Here is a 21,669-nt window from a genome sequence, read left to right as displayed (position 1 = left end):
TATGCCTCCACTTTTCTACTAACGTGCAACTGCTTTAGATTGATTTTTGTGATTATTTGCGGCGTTGCAATTTGGTTGGCGCCCTATGTTTTGAAAGATCTTTATTTACGCAGTCACGGTTATTAATTTTTTGGACCTGAGTCCTCTTCTCAATTTGTAAACCGTACATTTTAAAAGAGACGGGCTCTTAACACCCCTCTAGTATCTTTTAAACTCCCTTTTCTTCAGTTATACTCCATTTAATTTAAGAAGTACACTTCTTTTCTAAATTATGATCTTGCAGGTCTTTTCTAATTTATAACAGTTTTCTCACTTTTGATATTTTTTTATACCCTTCTTACCTCACTTTCTACATAAATAATTTTATTAGTAATAACTTCTTTTGAAGTTTTGTTATCTCTATTCTTCTCTTTAAACTTTTTTCATCTACAAAATTCAAAAGCAACAGCTTCCCAGTGCTGTTAATAATTAATCTGAAAAAAGAACAAAAAAAGATAATTTTAAATTTGTATAAACCAATTGGGTAGATGACAGTGATAAAATGAAAAAAATAAAGAAAATGAATTAACCTTGCATTTAAAGTATTTGATATTGAAAATGAAAATGAATTAACCAAAAGACCTGAAAAAGGGGGTGGGGCCGTGGGGGGCACTGCGAGCGCTGAGACAAAATAATTGGGATTCGTCCTGTGCGTGCTCCAATTATATAATTAGATTTACGCTCCACAATAATACTATTGGTTTGCCTACTCTCATCAGATTTTTAATGATATTGTAACATATCAGTATTTGATAATATATAATTTCAGATCATATTTGAGAAAAAAAATCTATATTCTTCAAAAGTTGGAGTTAATGTGTCTCATTTTTTTTTAATTTTAATTTGTTTCATATTATATGAGTGAAGTGAATTCACTATGTATACTAAAGCAGACTGGAGCTATCCTTTATTAACAACTAGAAAAAAGAACCGCGCTTCACGTGGCTTTAAAAAAAGAATTTAGTATTATCTTTTTTTTCTTACTTTACACTTGATGAAACTGATAAAAAATATGAATTGATTTTTTTAAAGATGAGGCAGCCTTTATAAAAAATTAAAAAAAAAACTATTAACCAGCAATACAAATAAAAAAATAATACAAGATAAAGAATAAAATGAGAGAATATATTATAAAGTGATTTTTTTCATTCCAATTGTGTGTGTACAAAACAAAAAAAATGAGCTCACCTTTTATAGTTACATAATCACTCCATAAAATTAATGAAAAATTATAGATCATAATTCTTTGTGAGATAATGAGAGTTATAGGGAAGCTAAAGGTTGCTAATGAGAGATAGTGGAGAGACTAAGAGATATATGTTATGAACATCTATATTTATTTTAATAAATTCATAACACTCACCCTTTGATGTTCATTACAAAGAATATGCCTCATTAAAATCTTTACATAATTGTTATTGTGTAATAACAATCAAATTAAATCTAAAAGAAAATTTCTCTATTTATTAGATAATAGAGAATATACAAAGATGAGAAATGATGATGCCACATCACCTCCTTAAGTCCCAACTTTATATACATATATAGATAGATAGATTTGATCTGACTAATTAATCAAGTGCCTTTTTTTTAATAAAAATTAGAAGAATTCAAATTTTTAAAAAGAAATTTTTATCCATATTAATATTCAATTACTTTCTTATAATGTTTTAATTTGAAAATAATTAGAAACTCCGTCTAAAAGATACTTAAGTTTGGGCCACTGTGATGCGGCTCAAGCCCAGGTAAAAGATCATACATGTAAGTGGGAGGGAGAGAAAATGAAAATTGGAAAGAAAAAGGAGGTACGTTCACATTGCATAGCAAGTGAAATAGTGGTGGCAGCCAAAAGGCGGGCCGGGAGCATTCGAACTCGCCGCTTCGCCTGCGTGCGCGGTTTTATTGATCCACTCGAACTCTCTTTCCGTTGTGCTTCCTTTCCGATCTTTATTTCCTCTCTTTTGTTGGTGTAGACTCTTCCTATTTGCCGCCTCTACTCTCTCTCACAGTCCCACCCAACCTCTCTCTATTCATCTTTTCCCTCCAACGGCTGTTTCAGATTCTGTGAGTAGTGTGATGACTAGCTCCAGCAAAGATCCGACCCGACCGTACAACCACCCGCCTCAAATTCAATTTCAGTTGCTTCCAAACCACAACAACATGAAATCATCTCCATCAACTACTTCTCTTGGCGCTAATAGAAACTACCATTCCTTACTTGGCAAGATTCCTCTTTCTTCTAATCAAAATAATACTCTTAACGTTAACAGCAATTCTACTGATATTGATATTTGTAACAAAATAGAAGACACGCATTCCGCTTTTTCTAGGCTTGAGGTAAGTTTTAGTTTAGTTTTTTCAATTTCTTTTTTTTTTTTTTTGTGCTTTCGGTATTTCCGTTTCATTGCATGTCAAATTTGTATCTTGAATTCATAATTATTTGTTACCTTATTATGTTTATTCAGGCTTAATTGTTGTGCACTCAATTGCATTGACACATTTTCTGGTTATTTGATATCTCTTATAGGTCTTCTTGAATTGTTTGTAGAAGTCTTATGGTTAGTCAAAATTAGGTACTTCGTCAATTCGTACTTTTGAAATATGTGTTTGTAACTGTGGTGCTTCTATTTAACTTTGAAACTGCAAATCTAAAGTGTATTTTACTTGACAGCTAATGTTTCTATTTCAAAATAATAGTTGTGGACTAAAAGCGGCAGCACCTCATTCCTGTACATGCCATTAATGTAATTGCTTTAATGATTTTTGCAGTTGAAACAAACAAATGAATTAGCCAATCATGCGGCTCAAAATATTGCTAGACGTGATAAAGTTGTTAATGCTCCTTCGCTTGAACCAGAGTCTTGTGCAAGTGGTAAAAGTAATAGGAAGTTAAAGGGATTAAAATCTACCAAGTCTGGGACTCAAGGATCAAATGCTGGTATATCATTCCTCTCCATCAATTCGCATATCTTTGCACTTATTGATATCTTTAGCCCATCGTGATGTGACGCTGACCTTTTATATGGTCTCTGATTTTTGTTGGCAGATGCTCCTAATGGCTTGAATCTATCTAATGGTTGTCGATACGACAGTTCCTTAGGTAAGTTTTAGTTGAATTAAAGTCTGTTCGAGTTCTTTAAGAGAAAAAGAAAAGTCTATTTGAGTTATTGTTCCCTTCTATATCACTTGCTCATGAAAGCGCACACATTTCTGAATTCACTTTGCTTGTATCGTCGAATGGAGGCTTTCAACTTTGAAATTGCTATTACTGTTGTCACCTATGTATAGTAAACAATGTTTTCACACATTGCAGGCTTATTAACAAGGAAATTCATCAATTTGATCCAAGAGGCTAAAGATGGAACCCTTGATCTGAACCGTACGGCTGAAGTGTTAGAGGTATAGAAAATGGTACTCTGATGTTCCATCATAAAAGTTTTGTACTAGCAGATATCTAGTAGGGAGTATCGACATAATAAGTTATGACGTTCTAATGTCTTTATGTCTGATATGTTATATTGACTTTGTACAGGTCCAAAAGAGGAGGATATATGATATAACAAATGTTCTGGAAGGAATTAGATTGATAGAGAAAACATCAAAGAACCACATACGCTGGAAGTAATTATGTTATTGTTTATTTTCATTTATTATGAATTTTTTTTTTTTGGGATACTTCTTTGAAATTTAATTGAATTATGATCAATTGGCTTTATAAACAGGGGATCTGACAGTTTAGGGACCAGTAAGCTGGATGATCAAGTTGCTAGATTAAAGGTGTAGAATTTGAATTGGATCTCCCCCATGCACCTTGGATTTTGTATTTCTCTTCTACAGTTCTACTCATTGAATATTTTGTGAAGAATTATTTAGTCATTGCATGATAAGCATATCAGCTTTTCTATGGTTTACTCTGCAATTCCCTGTCACGTTGCTTATGCAAATATTATTGCTAGGAGTTCAATATCACATTGCTCAACATTGAAACTCCATTTATTTCCATATTCATTGCAAAGGCATGCTACTGTTGCCGAAACCTTGTTTCTTGGTCTGAAAAGTTACCAGGTTGGAGGTAACTGATAAAATGTACCAGCAACTTGATCATTGACCTTCATGTCTGCAATCAATTTTGGTGTTCTATGGCCGAGTGTTTTATTAGCTGTGTAAACTAGTATGCTAACCAACAGGTGACTCAAGTGACAGATGGCATAATCTAGATCCATTTTGATCATTGTGCTAATAAAGGACTGCCATTAAACAATGCAGCACCGATTATTGTGCTAGAACATTCATTTTTATCATTGTGCTAATTAAGAAACATGCCTTTTCTGAAAATTCTGTAGATTAGTTACTACTTTATTTGCGATTGTCTTGAGATTTACTTTATAGCTGATAGACTAATGAGTATGTGGTATCAAACATCAAAATGAGGTTTGAAAATGATTATAAAAAGAACAAATATTAAAAGACCCTTGTGAAGTGGAACTTTAGTTTCCGGCTTGTTGGAAGAAACAATTTACCATTATTTGATATGTCTCTCTAACTGCCTACTGTTCTTTTGTTCCATCTCAGGCTGAGATTGAAAGTTTACATGCCGAAGAATGCAGGATTGATGATTCCATAAGGTTGAATAACTATGATTCTGCCAATGTGTTTTCCTATCATTGAACTCCCTCACATATTAAACTGTCATCTTGTTGTTTCTTCAGGGAAAAACAGGAGCTTATCAGGACCTTAGAAGAAAATGAGAATCACCAAAAGTATGCTCTATTTTCCAGAATGGTTTGGATCATAGTCAAAATAAGATTTAGTTCTACATTCCAGATCTTCTTCTCTCTATCTTCCTTTATTTACCAACTTGTTCCATTAGGTACATGTTTTTGACGGAGGAAGATATTGCTAGCCTTCCTTGCTTCCAGGTCATTGCTGTAAACTTGAGGATTTACTTGAAATCCATATTTAGTTATCTCTTGAACTAACTTTGCTCAGGCTACTTTTATCACAGAATCAAACTCTGATTGCAATAAAAGCTCCTCAAGCCAGTTATATTGAAGTTCCTGATCCTGATGAGGTGTGCTCTGTTTAGTGTAATTTACGGGTTTTGTGAATTTTCAACTGTATTAACATCTGGCTGTTTTGGCCTTTAATAAGAACAGGATATTAGTTTCCCCAAAAGGCAATATAAAATGATCATCAGAAGCACCACAGGACCAATAGATGTGTACCTTCTGAGGTATCCTTGCTTTTCTTGCACACTTTTAGCATCATCTGCATGGTCCTTTCTCTCTCTCTCTGTGTCTCTGCCCAGAGTAAGTCTGTAATGAGCTACCTGTACATGGGTATTAATTTGTCCTAGGTCCAAGTCATTATTTATGTTTTTTTTATTTTATTTTAATTCTCCTGTCACATGCTTTTGCCGTCTTTCGCCTTCTTAATAGTTATGAAAATGATGTTCACAGTAAATACCAAAGTGAAGGGAAGGACATAACTCTCCAGCAGGCTAATTCAGCGAATCCATCAACTTGGAATTATGAACCATGCGGAGTGCCAAATTTCCGACTGTCCTTAGAACATGAGGATAATCAGAAACGTTCTAGTGACACATTCAGCTTGATGAGCTCAGAAGCAGCATCTGGGATTCAGAAGATAGTTCCATCAGATTGTGATGTAAGTCTGTCTCAAAACTTGAAAACCGGCTCTCTATGTTTATTATATTTATTTTCTGTGAGGTCTTCACAATATAGGAAACTTAACCAACTTATCTGTGTCTGAAACATTGCAGATTGATGATGATTATTGGTTCGGATCAGATCCTGAAGTCAGCATTACAGATTTGTGGAATAATTAAAAAGTTTTAACTCTTTGTTTTGATTCACCAAGTGATGATTTCAAGAATATTTAGATCCGGTCCTGTGCTTGGGACAGGTTGAAGGTTTATTTTTCTTATATCTTACCATCAGAGAAGTGTATATATCTACCGCATAATTCTCGGCAACTTACAGCAAACGACCTCACCTTGAAGATGATTTCACTTAGTGTGGTGCTACGACGTTAGCTTAATGACAATCGTCATCAAGGGGCAATCGTAATGTGAATAAGAAAGAACCAAGCAGTGGCTAGTTGAAAATCAGAAGATCGGAATGAAATTTTCCCATCACAGTTGAACTGTAAATTTTGCAGCTCCCCTCTTATTTTTTTTAATTTTTTTTTAACAACTAAACTAATGTCAAATATTGGAAAGCTTAGAGAAAAATTGTCTATTGAAAATAAAGGCAGAGCCTCTGCTGCCGCTGTCTAGCTTAGCCCAGGCTCTCCCATTGGTTTATTTAGCTTATAAACTTATATATAAATAAAAATAATAATGTTTTTCATTCTTTTGTGTTTTAAACTGTTTTTATTTTTTGTTAGAAGTAGTAAATATTTTCTTATTCCATTGTCTTTTTAATTTTATTAATCAAGTCTTAAGATACTTGAAAACATTTAACACAAGATATTTGTTGTACGTCGCATTTGTCTTTACAACCCCTCTTGCAAATATTATAGGGACACTTGTTATCTTACATAATAATGTAAAATACATAACTGTCTCATAACCATTTGATGAAAATCTAACGGTCGTAGAAGTAAAAGGTAGTAAATTCTTATTTTATTACAATCGTCAGATTTTCATATGATTATGAGATAATTATGTATCTTATATTATTATACAAGATAATAAGAGCTTATTATCGGAGTCTTATTTGACAGGGCTTCAATGTTTTCTGAAGTTGGGCACATACAATAGTACAATACAAGTAATAGCTGTTGTAATTCTTTAAAAAAAAAAAAAAAGGTACAGGAACGAAGAGACCCGCCCAAACTGATTTAAACAGAATATAAGCGTTGCGTGTCAGCAAACCCAAACCCTTGATTGCTTTTTTATTTAGAACTCTCAAAGTTTAAAACCCAATCTAACCGAAGGCGACACACAAAATCTACAAGTTAAAGCCTTGCCTCAGAAATTAAGAAATCAAAGTCAAAATATTTAGCTATCGCTTTTGCTCTCGTACCGTTCGCTGTGGTTTCTTAGTCGGCATCGTCTTCGTCATCGTCATCGTCTTCCCGTTCCCCTTATCTGCAAAAACAAGCATTTTTTTTAATGCTTTAATTTGAGTTTAAACTTTTAAAGTAGGGATTCTTTTCCCCATTTGAAGATGAAGCACGGATTTTATTTATTTATTTGTTTTTTTTTATCTTTTTTGCCGATACAAATAGAACAATTTCGAATCTAAGCTCAAAACTTCGGCTTTCTCTTTGCGCTTCACAACTTTTTTCGTTGTCGTTTCGCCGGTCTCATCATCGTCTTTGCTTGCTTGTTTTCTAATAAAACTAAGTATGATTTTTTTTTTCCTTATGTTTCAATTTGAATTTAAAATTTATAAAGTATAGAATCTTTCTGGGGAAAGTGAAAGTAAAAGTACAGAGATGTATTTCTTTTATGGAGGTTGCTATGTTACGTGTGTGTTACAGAATCTGGCTAAGTTGGATCTGTATGTTACAGAATCTGTAACTTAGCCAGCTCCTTCTTTTATATATATATATGCGCGCGCGGGGGATACGTGTGTGTGCGCGCATATGTGCGGGTGTGTACACACGTGTGCGGGCGCGCGCGTGTATGTCTCTGTATGTGTGTGTGGGGCTGCGCGCGTGCGGACACGTGCATGTGCACAATCAAGATACAATAGGTAATCAAAAGAAGATGTAAAGAGGCTGCCAGTATAAAAATTTCCAACTGGAGGACTTGGAGGGTTACCGTGGACTGAGTTCCGGGCAGATTTTTAGTCTGTATGTCACATAATGATTATCCTTTTCTACTAATAAAATGGTATGGAGAGGAGTGATGGAAAATTTACGAAAATAACCATAAAACTTTTGCTATTTTCACAATTAATTCTCTCAACTTTTTTCTATCAACATTAGCCAAACACACGCTTTTCTCCCTAAATTACCCTTTTTTACAAACCAAAAGTAACTTTCTTTCTCCCCTTTCGTCAAACCAAAGGCAGCTTTTCACTCTTGAATCATCAACCAACGACGACGACAAAAGGCAACGATAAAAATGAAATCCGATCATAATCTATCCGGATCCAACACTAATCGGCATCACATAGTGGTATGAGTTATTTTCTGAACTTGCTCGAGAGTTTCAGTGAACTGCCAGTCGTGGGTGAATCTGGCGACATGCTGTCTGTCGCACGAAGCTTCACGCAACAGGGAACCTATCGCACCAAACCTTAGTGCGATAGACAGCTTGTCGCACTAAGTTTTGGTGCGACAGGCAGCCTGTCGCCAAATTCACCCACGACTTGCAGTTCACTGAAACTCTTGAGCAAGTTCAGAAAATAACTCATACCACTATGTATTAATGAAAATAAATAAAATAGCTAACTTAGGTTTTGTTGAAGACTGTAGATGGTAGATTGGACGTCGATGAGGGATGAAGCCACCGCCGACGAGGGCTGATGTTACTGCCGATGATGAGAGTTTGTTCGGTTTGGGAGAGATGGGTGAAAGAGAGTGTTGGGGGAGAGATGAGAGAGAGGGGTATTTTGATCTCAAAAGTTCTTTTATAGCTAATGTTGATAGAAATTTGTTTGGGGGGTTAAGATGGAAAAAACCAAAATTTTTATGGCTATTGATGTAAATTTCCCAGGAGTAATAGAGATAATAAGTAAAGCTGAAAATAACGTTGCATCAATTAAATGGTTTGTGGGTTGTTGGATTCTTTTTTTTTTTTTTTCCAGTAACAGATTAGATAAATTAAAGCTCAATTGGCATCGGAACAGCTACCAAGATCTCCCTAGTCGGCCCCAATTCATCTCCCACACTCAAAATTGACCCATGTCTACTTTCTGTCAGAAACAAAATTTAACCCCATTGCCACAATTTTAATATTGCCATCCGGTCATTGGTTAGACCTAAGGTTAGGGATGGCAAACAGCGGGCCTGGGCCGGGCTTTTTCAAGCCCATGTCCAGGCCCTCTGTTAGTTAAATGTATGGGCCTGGGTCGGGCCTATTGCAGGTCTGGGCCGTGCTTGGGCTTTAGTTATTTATTTTAAAAATTTAAAATTATTGTAAATTTAAAATAAATTAATGATCAACAAGTTATTACAATCATAGATAAATTAAAGAAAATCAATATTTCAAATTAAAATAATAAATAAAACAAATAAAAACTCATAACTTTAATTTTCTTTAATACTGAATTTTCTAATTCAAATGCTCTCTTAATTAATTGACACAAAAGAGAGAATTTAGTTTCATAATTTTAATTTTTTTGAATCATAATTGATTTATAAGTTAAGAATTTAAGTTTTCTTTTTTATTTTTAAATTACTTTTCAATTTTAATTATATTATTCTAATTTATAAAAAAAAAATTTTAAGTAGTGGGCTTGGGCTTTGTCCGGATTTTTTTTTTTGGGTCCTTATCTAGGCCCTCATGGGTGAGGGCCGGGCCTAAACCCGCGGGCTTGGACCGGCCCGAATTTTTTTGCCAACCCTAGCTAAGGTTCACCTTTCTCACGCTTCGATGTCTTAATCACTGTACCAACAAAGATGACCAATTGCTATATTGCATGCAGAGATAATAAACAAATAACGTTCGACCTTCACATGACTTTGATCGTTTAGCTCTTGACAAACAGAAGCTTCCTCTTCATCACGCCCCCTTCTTCTTCTTCTTCTTCTTTTTTACCTCCTTTTCCACATTTTGGGTGGTGAAAAATCCCACTTACTCGTTCCTCTAGATCAATTCTCGGTTACAAGTGACACTTTCTTTTTCTTCTCTCTCTCCTTTTTTTTTTTTTTTGTGGTTGTTGACTTGAAGAAGAAAGAAGTCAAAACCAATTATTAGAATAAATAACATAAATAAGTAAATAACTATAAAAACCACTTAATATGTTGGAGAAATTTTTCCCCATTCGTTGTGAAGAAAGCGGAATAGAAACAAGCAAATACAATCGTTCAAGTTGAAGATCAAATTCTTAACTTGAGATTTTATGTCAGGGTTATGAGAAGCAAAATCGAACACACTTCCAATACAGAAACTGTTATATCATTAAAACTGATATGATAACGAGTACACGTTTTATTCTTAGATTATTGAAATCCATTGCCAGAACGCCCATTGATGCCACAACAGTTCCAGACGCCGCCGCTTCCATTCGCCGTTAATTGGTCAAATCTTTCAGGAAAAAAAAAAAATTAAAAATTGTCGTACACTCCTACCGTAAAGGACAAGATTTTATATACCTTAGGAACGATTGTACTTAGAGATGAATTACATAATAAAAAATCCTACGCTCCTACCGTAAGTGACAAGACTACGGTTCTAGTTTTATATATTTTAGGAACGATTATACTTGGAGATGAATTACATAATTAAACAGTAATGCTACATGTTCCAAGTAACTAAGATAATTAATCTACTCACATGTGTTTCGTTTGAAACGAGGATTCTTTTCAAAATTAATTTGTCCAATGGGGCCAAGGGGTTCACAACTCCAAGCCCGTTGAGATTTGACAGCTTGAGATTCAAATCTTACTACCAATTGGATCAGAAATTTGAACCAAGGATGGAGTCGAATCTCGGCCCCGGCCTTTGACCTTAGCAAAACCCCATCTATTCATTCATTCTGCATTTCCTCTCCTCCACTCTAATCTGTGAACTCAACAGTTCTCCAATCAGTCTTTTCTGGAGAATGCAGACCAAACCAAAGTATCATTCACAACCAATATTCAACAAACAGGTACATTTTTATCGACTTATGATCAGCATCTAATTCTGTGACTATATATTTCGTTTTGTTAGTAGGCATTGCTTGGTGAGTCAGAGCCAATTGTAGCCTTGAAACTGTGGTCTGATCTACCTGCAGATTACTCAGTCAAATAAAAACTAATCTCAGATCTTGTAGAAGTGTTTCTTAAAGACAACAACATTAACAGATACCTAAAGTGGAACAGATTAAAGATCAAATTCCTGCCATTATCCAACTAAACAAAAGATAAATATGAACTCTAACATCCAAAGCACCAATCTAAAACATTTCAGTATCAAATAGCATATGATACATGAATATATAACATCGTAAAAAACCATCATCATCCACGGTTTGTATAAGCACGCCAAAAGAAAGTCCAATCACTGTACCTGAAACGGTTATAAGTTATAACCCAAGGCCATGCTCCTGTCTTTGACACCCCACTTGGACTCAACACAACCATGACACGGCCCCTCAGACCAGTTCCCAGCATAACATCGCCAGTGTATAGCCAATACTACCCAATCCCAAGCCTAAATTATATCCGCAGCCTCAAACTAGAAGCAATGCACTGCTGGGCTCATTACGCCTGGCTGATTTCCAGAAGGAATTGCGAAACCCTCATGCATAAGTTCTGGAGAATTACTCAGAGTGGACCAAATTTTATATTCCTTTTGGACAGACAAAAATAAGTGACCATATAGAAATCCAACATTTGAAGTTTTTTTTTTTCTTTTTTTTCCCCCAAGACCTACTTTAGTTTGATTTTTGCTGGTGAGCGGTTTGGGCTTGCAGCTGCTCTATCACACCCTCCCATTAAGTCTATTGAATCCGATGCCAACCGAGATCAACAGTAGAAGAAATTCACAATGGAAGTGGTAGAAGCCCAAGACACGCATGTGTGGTGCGCTAGTAACAAAAAGCTCACATAGAGGCTTCTGTAGCAAGTGTATGCATCGGCTTCGGCAATGACATCTTCTCAGAAAATGCAGCCACCAAACAGATGAAAAACATGATCCAGTCCAAGACATAATTAACCATTTTTTAGTACTACACAACAGACAACAGAGAGCGAGTTTACAATACAAAGCAGAGAAGAATCATGTCTGTATTCTTCTTTACAACAAGCAAACAGCCAAACAGAACACAACAGCACATGGTAATGTCAAAAACACATTTGTTTGTCTCCGAAAACTACAAACTAATCTAAATAATACAAGCAAACAGCGAGTTTAATTAATTGCAAACCAGAACAGCACATGTTTGGTTATTACGTCTGAATTTTCTTTAAAACAAAAAAACATAGCCAAAACAGAGCACAACACGCTATTTGTTCAAAATACTAAACACAAATCTTAATGTCCGAATACTACAACCACAACCAGAAACACAAACAAACTATTACAGATACAAAATGTGAATAAAAATTAACAGAATCTTCACCACATTAGCTCGGAGATGGAGAGTAGGATATGAGCTTGGGGGTAAATCATCATCAATGGGCGGCATGGTGATGGAAGCATGCGGAGTCGCATCCTGCGATTGCTTTGGAGGAGACACTTCTCGAGGCGGAAGAAGGATTGAAGTTCCTTCTGATGGAAGAATCGTTGCTCCGAATGTGAGGCAGCAATTTTGTGTTCCCGCGGGGAACGTGGAGGTATTCGACTGTTTGAGAGAGAGAAGAGAGACCGAAAGTGAAAGTTTCGAAGAAATATTACTTTCGGTATTATAACATTTCAACGGCGGAGATTATCTCTCTCTCTATTTTTTATTTTTAATAATGTCACATGTTAGGCCTTAGGGGTGTCTAAAAGCATATGTTACGGACACTGAGAGTCAACAATAAGTTTCACAAGATCCAGATTTCATACATATGTGCTGTCACTTTAGTGTTGATAAAGTCACTACTCACTACCACGTACCAACCCACATTTGCAAATTTATCTGGCGTCTCAAATTCAAAAAATAAAGCAACAAATGAAATTGAACAAATTCACGCCAATATCTACCAGGGTAATATCAACATTCACCTACAGATTAAATGCTAGCTCTTTATATTAAAACTGGGAAAGATTTAACATCACTCTTTTTGGTTTGATGCTGCTCGGTTTCTCATCGATCTGCCACGTGTTACACGGGTTTCTTTCATGACGATTTCCTTTGGAGGAGGATCCGAGTTTTCATTCGCTGGAGGAGATATTAGATCAATCTGCATTCCTTCTGCTTCAGTTGGTGTAGGCTGACTGGTAATATCTGTCACAGCATTTGGTTTTGGGGTTGAGGCCGCAGAAGTAGCTTTTTGAGAGTTTGAAGCTGCAGAAGTAGTTTTTTGAGAGACCGAGACCGCAGAAGTAGCTCTTTGAGATGTTGAAGCTGCAGAATTTGCTTTTTGCAGAATGATTCTCTTTCCTGGAGCTCCTTCAGGCACTTGTGGGGGACCCACTTCTTCAGCTGTCTCCTTTTGGTGCTGACTTGAAGACATACTAGATTCAGGCGAAGGTGGTTCTTCAGTTTCTGGTCGTGTTGTGGTAGGTGGTTGGCGGTTGGGAACAGAGGGTTGGCGAGCCCTAGCATTTTGTTGTGGCTGCAATGTGAAAATACAAATTAAGCATGAACAAATTGAGCTCATTTCATCCAACAATCTTTCTTCCCAAACCAACCATAAACACAAGCATGAATCCATTATATAATAAAATGTTCATTGAAAGATTGTCACAGACCCAATTCTAAGCTCAGGGAAGAACTGACATTAGTTGCATATCACCGAAAAAAAAAAAGAAGATGCTACTATGAACAAGAATATTACTATGATTTTTGTTAAACGCCTTTATTGGGATGCTACCTCCAAATTGTTATCAAAATCATTGATAATGCCATCATATTCAACCACTTGAAGGACATAAATCTCAACAAATTTAGAGAATACAACTTGTTTATATGTTCAAACAGACTACTCAGCCTACTGCAGCAAGGATCGGAGAGCAATTATGACATCCCTCAACCAAAATCGTAACCTAACTATAAGATATTAAATTATTAACAAAACCATCGCATTTAAGCTGAAAATTGTCACTCTGTTTCTTCAGTTGGATCAACACTGTCCATTACTTGGTCTATAATAAAAAGGTTAGCGGCTCCATTCTAAAATACTTTTGATTAGAACCTTTCATGATACACAAGGGAAAAATAATTATAAGGGGACCACCATGATCATCACATGTGGCCTTTTGCCACTAATGGTGTAGCCAAACAGCCAGAAATTTCCAAGAATCACATATACCTTTCCCTTTGTGAGTACACAAATAAATCCAGGCATTCTGCAAAATCTATGCATAAGTTTAAAACAATTTGGCAAGTCTAGTCGGCTCCAGTTACTTAGTTAACAAACACGGTTGAGCTACAGTGCTATACAGGGTACATGGTAGGATATAAAGTTAAGTGAGAGTGAAATTTACTTCCTTTTTATTCTTTTTAACATATACCTGGGCAGGGCGAGGCCTAGGTGTCGACTGTGAAGCAATAAACTGCAAAATCTCAAAAACTCTTGTCTGGCCGTAGCTGGCCACTTTTTGCCAATATATAGTTGCCATATCTCCGGCTCTAGTCCTCAGTTCCAACAAGTTCTGATCAATCTCATTCTCATGTCTTGCAACATATGGTCTAAAGAAAGAATCATAAACATATGTAGTTCCCTGATGCAGTAAACCATGATAGGCAATTAGAACAAATCCGATCATCAAAATTCACAAGCATATTGTGAGGCACAGCACAGACATCGTCTTTCTTCAAATAAAAATGCATACCTTTGTCTTTGGGTACCACAGATATACAAAGAAAGCCAACTTTGCTTCACTGTACATTGGAACCCTTCAAGAAAACAAGAGAAAGAAACAGAATCAACATACTTAAATTGACATATTGCCACAAGATTCAAACTAAGCTTCCCTACCAGGAAATAAAAGCATCACCAACTCTCTCACAAAGTGTCAAAACCGCAACCAAAATCCTGTAACCAAAAGAATTTAAAAAAATTCTTGAACTGCAATTTTACCAATGAAAGTTATGCATAAAATTAATGCCAGAAACAACAATCTAGATTTTTACCAATACTGGCACCAAAACCGAAGTTGCTCGATCTCTGGCTTATTCTTCTCGACAGTTTTGTAGCACTCATAAGCTGGATAAGCATAGCCGAAAACCATCCTACAAGCACATTGCAGATGATTTTAGTTCAACGAAGATAATCTAATCCCATGAAACCAAGTCACAAGGAGAAATTAAGTTGCTGGCAAACGTACACAAGTCCTCTTGTAAGAAACGATCCAATCATTTTCTCACCGTCCAAATTAATGTGCTACCGTAGAACTGGCAAAAAACACACAGCAAAATCACGTATAATTAAATTGATTCAAGCAGTTATTAGAGATAATCGCACAAAGCTTAAAAATATTTCTGGAAAGCCCAAATATCTTCACTTCAACTCAAACCAAAGAAAGGTCTGAATTAAAAATGCACTGCAGCAGTTGAAAATTAGATTAACAAGGACGGACATTCATATTGCAAAAATAATTACTGCAATAATTAAAAGGAAGATCGTATTGATTGTGCTAAATCGACAGCCAACTCACAACATCATACAAATAACAATATTACGTATAATTAAAAAAAAAATTGTAACTAAACTTCAAAATCCTAATGTTAGAGCCTTAAGAATCTCTCAAAACCGAAACCACTAAATAAGAACTATGAGTCTGTTGACAATCATATAAAAATAATTTAAAACTGAATACTAATAATCATTCAAATTGAGGCCAAAAAAAAAAAGGCGAAGAGAGCTTGAAGAGAGGCGATTAGTACCTTTCGATAACAATTGTTATCTCCAAAAATAAAATGACGAAAATGAAAAACCAGTTCAGCACTGAAAGCGAGAAGAGGTTGAGATAGAGATCGGAAAATGGACGAAGAGTGGGAAAAGATCGGCAGCGTAAGGAGTATTCGGCCCCACCGAAATGCCACCGCTAGCCGTTGCGAAGTCGGCGCTGAAAGAGATTGAGAGAAAGAGAAAGAGAGAGTGTATGAATATATCAGGCAGCAGCGCTATTTTGTGTCGTTTTTTTAAATACTCATTTTCTTCATTTGGTTCCCCTTTCTCACTGTGCCTTTCCCTATCTTGCTCCTTCGCCTCCGATGTTTTATTTTTTTATTTTTTGCCTTTGAGGTGTGAATAAATAAATTTATCCCATTTAGAGTCCCATAGTTCATAGAGAAATATTTTTATGCAGTGGGAACATGAGAATGGTGTGAATCTTAGAGTTTAATCCCCGTTGACTGTGTAGCGGACAGTTAACGTGATTCGTTGTTTCTTGGGCTTGACAGATGTAAGGATCGCTTGTTGTAGGGGATTCCTGCTCTGATTCTGATTTGATAAGACAAGCGATTCAAAGCCCAATTAGTTTAAAAATTTTGCCAGACAAGACTTTAGAAATGCTCACGGTACTTTCCGTAAAATCGGTGGTAACGGTGACATAACTTTGCCCAGCGTCAAGCGTATCAAGCATAATAGCTCGAGCGGAGAGGTCATCGAGTAAAGTATCGAATCGTTATGGATAACGAGCAAAGTTTACCCGTTACCCCCGAAAAAGCAAAGAATTGCAACGTGGGGTCTACGGATTTTTGAAATATCAGTTCAAGCACCAACCGTCATCCATTTTAGGGTACGGGCCATCGTTGTCAAAATTTCTGGTTGGGAGTTCCCACTCACGCTCACTCTCTAGTTGAAATCCCATTATTTTTTGGCTCTCGCGTCACTCTCACTTTTTAATCACTCTCGCTGCCTCGCATGGAAAATTCAGGACGTCGTATTAGCTACAGGATAAACTTTGCTACTACTTTAATTTGCAGACAGCAAATTGGTGTTGTGTTGGACCACTTGAAAAAGAGAGATAAAAAGATTGGGCCATAACAACCCGGCAAAGCCAGCTCCTTATTAGTGGGGAATGCTTGTTAGCGGAAACTTACGACTTCACTTCATACATTAGAATTAACGTGAGTAAGATGAATCCAATTAGCTCCAGTAGGTAGCTACTAGCTAGCGGCCTAGTTTAAAGCATCATATGATTAGGATCCACTCTTTTATCGCATTGCTCTTGAGTAATGTACAATAATCACCACATCCACAGCAAAAGTGTACCGTTAATAATTAAGCTTTTAAGGAAAAAAAAAATGTGGGTTATTATTATAAAGGGATAGGCCTAATAATGTTGATTCCCATCCTTAATTGAAAGCGGAGGGAGGTGTTGATGTGCTTGAGATCTCACTGTATGTTTTCACCTTTGATATGGTAAGTGACAAGATTGGTGGAACTTGCATAAATTATTAACCCCGAAGCTTTTGGCATAATGCCAGCGGCTAGAGCCCCAGGAGAGGAAATAAAAAAAAAAAGGAAAGAAAAGGAAGAAGGATGAAGAACGGCAGGCGAATTTACATGTGGTATGCGTAGCTTTAGCTAGCTTTACCAAAAAGAAAGCTAAAACAGAGAGTTCAGCTTTAGGAACGAACAATGTGTGTTTAGCGTGACACAAATAGAAAAAAAAAAAAGGCTCTGAAGATGTCTCTATTACATGGCTTGACAAGAATTAATGTTGTGTCAATTGCAAGGAAATAAAAAACGGAAAGGGAGGTGTAAAGAAATGAAAAGAGGAAGCATGTGGTGGGGGGAAGGTTCCAAGCCTTGGATTCTACGTTTCTCAAAGTAACAGTGGTGAAGTAAATGGTCCATTGCATTGACATGAAGGGGACAAGCCTCCAACGTAATTAAGACCAATTTCAAAAGCATGGTCATTGTATCACATGATTTCAATTATGTCTGTTACTGTTTGGTGGGTGCCCTGTCACTCTCATCTCTTACCCTCGTCCCACCCCCACTTTCTCTCGTTCTCCCTGACTATTAACAAATTCGCGATTGCCGGAAGGCATTGATCACTATAATGGAATGAAATTATGTGCGAGTCTTTTAGATCGTGAGCCTGTCGTTACGATTGTTTTTGTTTTTGTTTTGTTTTTTTCAATGCATTTGACCAATTAACATTATAACATGTATCCTGTAAAAGAAGAAAACTATTGCTAGATACTTGGGTGTCTCCCAAGTCATTTTGGATGTTGCAAATTTGGAAAACGCCTTGATTGGTGTTCAGACTCCAGACCTTGAACTGTTTGGGCCTAAATTGGGTCTCGGCATATATTGACACTCCCTCCATAAAAAACCCACTTCAAATTTAAATAAAAATTACATTTAAGAAAAAATAATAATGAAACACACTTAAGAATTAATTCCGGAAAATTTTTTTTACTTAATAAACTATAAAAAAAATTTAGAATAATCTAGTGTCCTTTTCCTATTTTCTTATTGATTAAGAATTTTTATTCCTATAACTACTTTCAAATTATAATATAAATATGTGTACTTTTACCTTAATGATTGACATTCAAAAATCTATTACCTAGAAAACTTTTAATTTATGTGTAGGGTAAGGAAAAGATTGAAAAAAAAATGATATAACACTACATCGAGTTTTAACAGTAAAAAAAAAATGAAGAGTGTATCTAAAAGAGAAAAAAACAATTGAAATAAAAATTACCCAAAAAAAGAGGTTTTACGAGGAGAATAGTGGGGTGCGAATAGTCCAACTCTTCAATAATCAATATGGGCTGCTCTTTGATGATCTCTAGCCCAAATGGTCCTAAAACGAAAGCCACGTGGAGGTACATAAATCTTTGTGATAAAGGATTTTCCAACTGTCCGGTTGTTAACGTCCACATATCCAACCAAATAGACCTGTGAGTGTTGCCATTTGCCAAGCGGGCACGTCTCGACTAGTGCAGCTGATTCAGTCGAAGAGTTAGAAGAGAAAAGAGAAATGTCACTAGCGCCTTCGGTCACTCGTCTTCATTCTCCATTTCTGTGTTGCCCTCTCAATAAGCTATCTTCATCTGCAACTACTGTTTCCTTATCACAAAGAAACCAACGGTCGTCAGCGCCTTATCCGTGCATTAGAGCTGAGCTTGATCAAAACACGGTTCTTTCCTTCATCCTCATTTTTAATTCAAATTCTGATTTTAAAGTACATTTGAGTTGAAACTGTTGTAACGTTTCTGAGCGTGAACTCAAGCAGGTGGTGGCAATTTCTGTTGGGCTTGTGAGTGTTGCCGTCGGAATTGGCATTCCAATCTTTTATGAAACCCAAATTGATAATGCTGTAAGATTTTATTTTAAACTATCAAATCTCCTTCTTTTTTTTTTCTGTAGTGGCCCTTTTTTTTTAATCGAATTGACTAATGCTTTGAATTCAGTATGACTTTCCATTTTTTGGTGCAGGCCAAGCGAGAAAATACTCAGCCGTGCTTCCCCTGCAGTGGCTCCGGTGCTCGTAAGTAACTCTTTAGTCCTTAAATTAAATTTACTTATTTCTCTAGCTATATGTATTTTTGACAATTGAGCTCGAAGGGCAAGGGCATACGTAATTTCGTCCTTACAATTTAAACATTGGTTGGTGATTCTAAAACTCGCTTATGGTTTTATGTCGTGTTGGAAAATTTAGGATATATGTTGAGTGTTTCACACCGTGCTAAATAAAAATTATGTAATTGCACATTATGCTTTGATGTCGTTGTCTCGCTGTATTGGTGTATTAGTAGTCCAAACATTTGTTTATTTTATCTGATGTTTCAGAAGAGACTAAATGCATATTTATTTAAACACTTGTTTCCATCCAATTTCAGAAGCGCTTCTGTAAACTTTTTTCCCCCTTTTTCTTCATCAACTCTATTGTCTTGGCCCACAGATGTGTATGTTATTAAATTCCGAACCAAGCTTAGATTATGGGTTCGGTGTATCTCTTACTTTGATTTTGTTTTCAACTTAGAAGATTGTTATCCACAATTTACACATATGCATTGAAAGTTACTCACGTTCTGAAGTATGAATCAGTTACATTTTGACCAGTAGCATCAAAGGGAGCCCTGCTATGAAATTTAGAATGGTAGGATCATCTTTCTTATATAGTGCCATTAAATTCTGTCTTCAAGTTTCCATTTCTTACCTATATAGTGTGCCAATGAAATTTGATTAGTACTAGCTCAATATAACAAATATTTTTCATGGTTCCTTGAGATGATCTTACGGGATTCCTTTTATATGGTATTTTGGTATCATGTCACCATCTCAGCCCTTTATGGCATCTAGAAAGATGCAGGTTTTGCATGGGAACTGGCAGCGTTAAAGTAGAGCTTGGTGGGGATGAAAGAGAAGTCTCAAAATGCATTAATTGTGATGGTGTTGGTTCATTAACATGCACCACTTGTCAAGGCACCGGCATTCAACCTCGATATCTTGACCGCAGGTATGAGTTCTACATAGCATTTTTCCTTCTCTTTGTACAAGCAATCAAAATGGTGAAGAAAGTAACCGTATACTAGACTTGATATTTTAAATTAATGATTCTCAAAGGCAAGATTTTATATTTTCTTTATTAGAAAAATAAAAAGAGAAATAAGGCAATTAGCTGCAACTTATTGCTAACAGGCTGTCTGCTTGCTATGTGCAGAGAATTCAAAGATGACGACTGAAGTTCAGTAAGAAATGCTAGCCATGATTTTGGACTCTCAGTGGCCAAAAAATGCTGAAGTTAAAGATGAAAGGAACAAGAAGAGATGGACTAATTTTTTTATATTTTTTCACTTTCGTTTTTTGTTGTAAACACCTTATTTACCGTTTGCCATCCTTTCTTTTTTATTTATTTTTTTCCCTTCTAATAATCCCCTCACGTGATGTACACTGAATTTGTAGTACAAACTGCTGTGCATTCTATGCAATACAAAGATCTATGCTTTGACGTCTGGCTGTAGGAGTAGCAGATACTTGTGATTTAGATGATGAAATATTGATTTCGCGGTGCTTCTTTGGGCTTATAATTGGTTTATTTTTGTGCAAGATGAGTAGGGGACCATCATAAGCAGCAAAATTAGGGCAGGGTCCAACAGCATTTAACTTCTGTAAGGGATTTCTGTCCTGCATATGCTCACTCAATAAAATTTTACGACATAAATACTCATTTTAAAATTAAGCGATCACAATGATTATAATAAGGAAAAGATAGAATTAAGACAAAGCATTGATTGTGTGTTTAGCTAGCAGCATTTGAGATGGAAATTTTGTATTCAAAATCAATGATGTGTTTATTTGTAAAATTAAGGTTTGGAATCATATAAAAACTATGCGGTACTCATAAATTTGGGAATCGTTTCTAGTGTTTTAATTTTCAAGCGGGAGTTGGAAATTAGAACCTCGTTCTTGGGATGACTTTTTTACCCCCCAATTAAAATTTTTAATTCCCATTTTATTCTTAATTTAAATAATAATAAAAAATGATGAAAAATGAAATCAAACCAAACCCCAAATTTCATCTCCGAATGATCCAATTTGAAACAGCGGCATTTATGGTGTCAAGCCACTACCACCAATAGTTGCATCAAACTAGTAGTAGTCGTTGCGTCAAACCACCAACTGCAGCAGCCATCACGTTCGCAAAAGTTGAACAACCACCAGCCGCAGTCGTTGTGTCGCCATCCGCTACCAGTTTTGATCTAATCATCATGATTTGTTGCTACTGTTGTTGTTGTTGATGATGATTTTAATTATTATTATTATTATGAGTACATTGAGTAGTAGTAGTAGTAGTAATATTAAAATTAGTATAATAATGATAAACAATATTATATTTAATTAATATTAATATTATTATTATTATTAACAATAATTATTAATAGTGAT

The 21,669-nt window shown here is 35.8% G+C and overlaps 3 protein-coding genes across 4 annotated transcripts; 2 read left to right on the top strand and 1 right to left on the bottom strand.

The window, feature by feature from the left end:
• The first annotated feature begins 1,843 nt into the window (after positions 1-1,843).
• Positions 1,844-6,343, top strand: LOC18043176 (transcription factor E2FC). 2 transcript variants are annotated; one of them, XM_024182942.1, is made up of 13 exons: positions 1,844-2,376; positions 2,809-2,977; positions 3,086-3,139; positions 3,353-3,438; positions 3,572-3,660; positions 3,762-3,816; positions 4,612-4,664; positions 4,749-4,799; positions 4,910-4,958; positions 5,045-5,110; positions 5,196-5,272; positions 5,499-5,706; positions 5,822-6,343. In XM_024182942.1, the coding sequence occupies exons 1-13, from the start codon at positions 2,116-2,118 to the stop codon at positions 5,885-5,887; spliced, it is 1,284 nt and encodes a 427-aa protein (XP_024038710.1). In that variant the 5' UTR covers positions 1,844-2,115; the 3' UTR covers positions 5,888-6,343. The 2 variants fall into 2 exon arrangements, with proteins under 2 accessions (XP_024038710.1, XP_024038709.1); XM_024182941.1 differs by having other exon boundaries at positions 5,478-5,706.
• A 5,928-nt stretch (positions 6,344-12,271) lies between these two features.
• LOC18041923 (putative HVA22-like protein g) lies at positions 12,272-16,363 on the bottom strand. Its single transcript, XM_006435104.2, has 7 exons — positions 15,699-16,363; positions 15,140-15,206; positions 14,946-15,044; positions 14,791-14,847; positions 14,645-14,708; positions 14,324-14,533; positions 12,272-13,425 (listed from the first exon to the last, which is right to left on the bottom strand). The coding sequence occupies exons 2-7, from the start codon at positions 15,169-15,171 to the stop codon at positions 12,922-12,924; spliced, it is 966 nt and encodes a 321-aa protein (XP_006435167.1). The 5' UTR covers positions 15,172-15,206; positions 15,699-16,363; the 3' UTR covers positions 12,272-12,921.
• Positions 16,364-18,670: 2,307 nt separating this feature from the next.
• LOC18042215 (protein disulfide-isomerase LQY1, chloroplastic) lies at positions 18,671-20,752 on the top strand. Its single transcript, XM_024184583.1, has 5 exons — positions 18,671-18,916; positions 19,013-19,096; positions 19,216-19,267; positions 20,083-20,239; positions 20,444-20,752. Exons 1-5 carry the CDS (start codon positions 18,758-18,760, stop codon positions 20,463-20,465), a joined length of 474 nt encoding a protein of 157 aa, XP_024040351.1. The 5' UTR covers positions 18,671-18,757; the 3' UTR covers positions 20,466-20,752.
• Positions 20,753-21,669: the final 917 nt, after the last annotated feature.

Source organism: Citrus clementina, unplaced genomic scaffold (assembly GCF_000493195.1).
Source record: "Citrus clementina cultivar Clemenules unplaced genomic scaffold, Citrus_clementina_v1.0 scaffold_5, whole genome shotgun sequence".
Classification (NCBI taxonomy): domain Eukaryota; kingdom Viridiplantae; phylum Streptophyta; class Magnoliopsida; order Sapindales; family Rutaceae; genus Citrus; species Citrus x clementina.
This window is presented reverse-complemented; position numbering and strand designations above follow the sequence as displayed.

Coding starts and splice junctions, on each gene's coding strand:
- LOC18043176 (XM_024182941.1), top strand. CDS start 2,116: ATGACTAGCTCCAGCAAAGATCCGACCCGACCGTACAACCACCCGCCT. Junction 3,661..3,761: donor AAGAACCACATACGCTGGAA/GTAATTATGTTA, acceptor CTTTATAAACAG/GGGATCTGACAGTTTAGGGA. Junction 5,707..5,821: donor TAGTTCCATCAGATTGTGAT/GTAAGTCTGTCT, acceptor GAAACATTGCAG/ATTGATGATGATTATTGGTT.
- LOC18041923 (XM_006435104.2), bottom strand. CDS start 15,171: ATGATTGGATCGTTTCTTACAAGAGGACTTGT. Junction 15,045..15,139: donor TTTCTTACAAGAGGACTTGT/GTACGTTTGCCA, acceptor ATGTGCTTGTAG/GATGGTTTTCGGCTATGCTT. Junction 14,848..14,945: donor CGGTTTTGGTGCCAGTATTG/GTAAAAATCTAG, acceptor TTTTGGTTACAG/GATTTTGGTTGCGGTTTTGA.
- LOC18042215 (XM_024184583.1), top strand. CDS start 18,758: ATGTCACTAGCGCCTTCGGTCACTCGTCTTCATTCTCCATTTCTGTGT. Junction 18,917..19,012: donor CTGAGCTTGATCAAAACACG/GTTCTTTCCTTC, acceptor GAACTCAAGCAG/GTGGTGGCAATTTCTGTTGG. Junction 20,240..20,443: donor CCTCGATATCTTGACCGCAG/GTATGAGTTCTA, acceptor TGCTATGTGCAG/AGAATTCAAAGATGACGACT.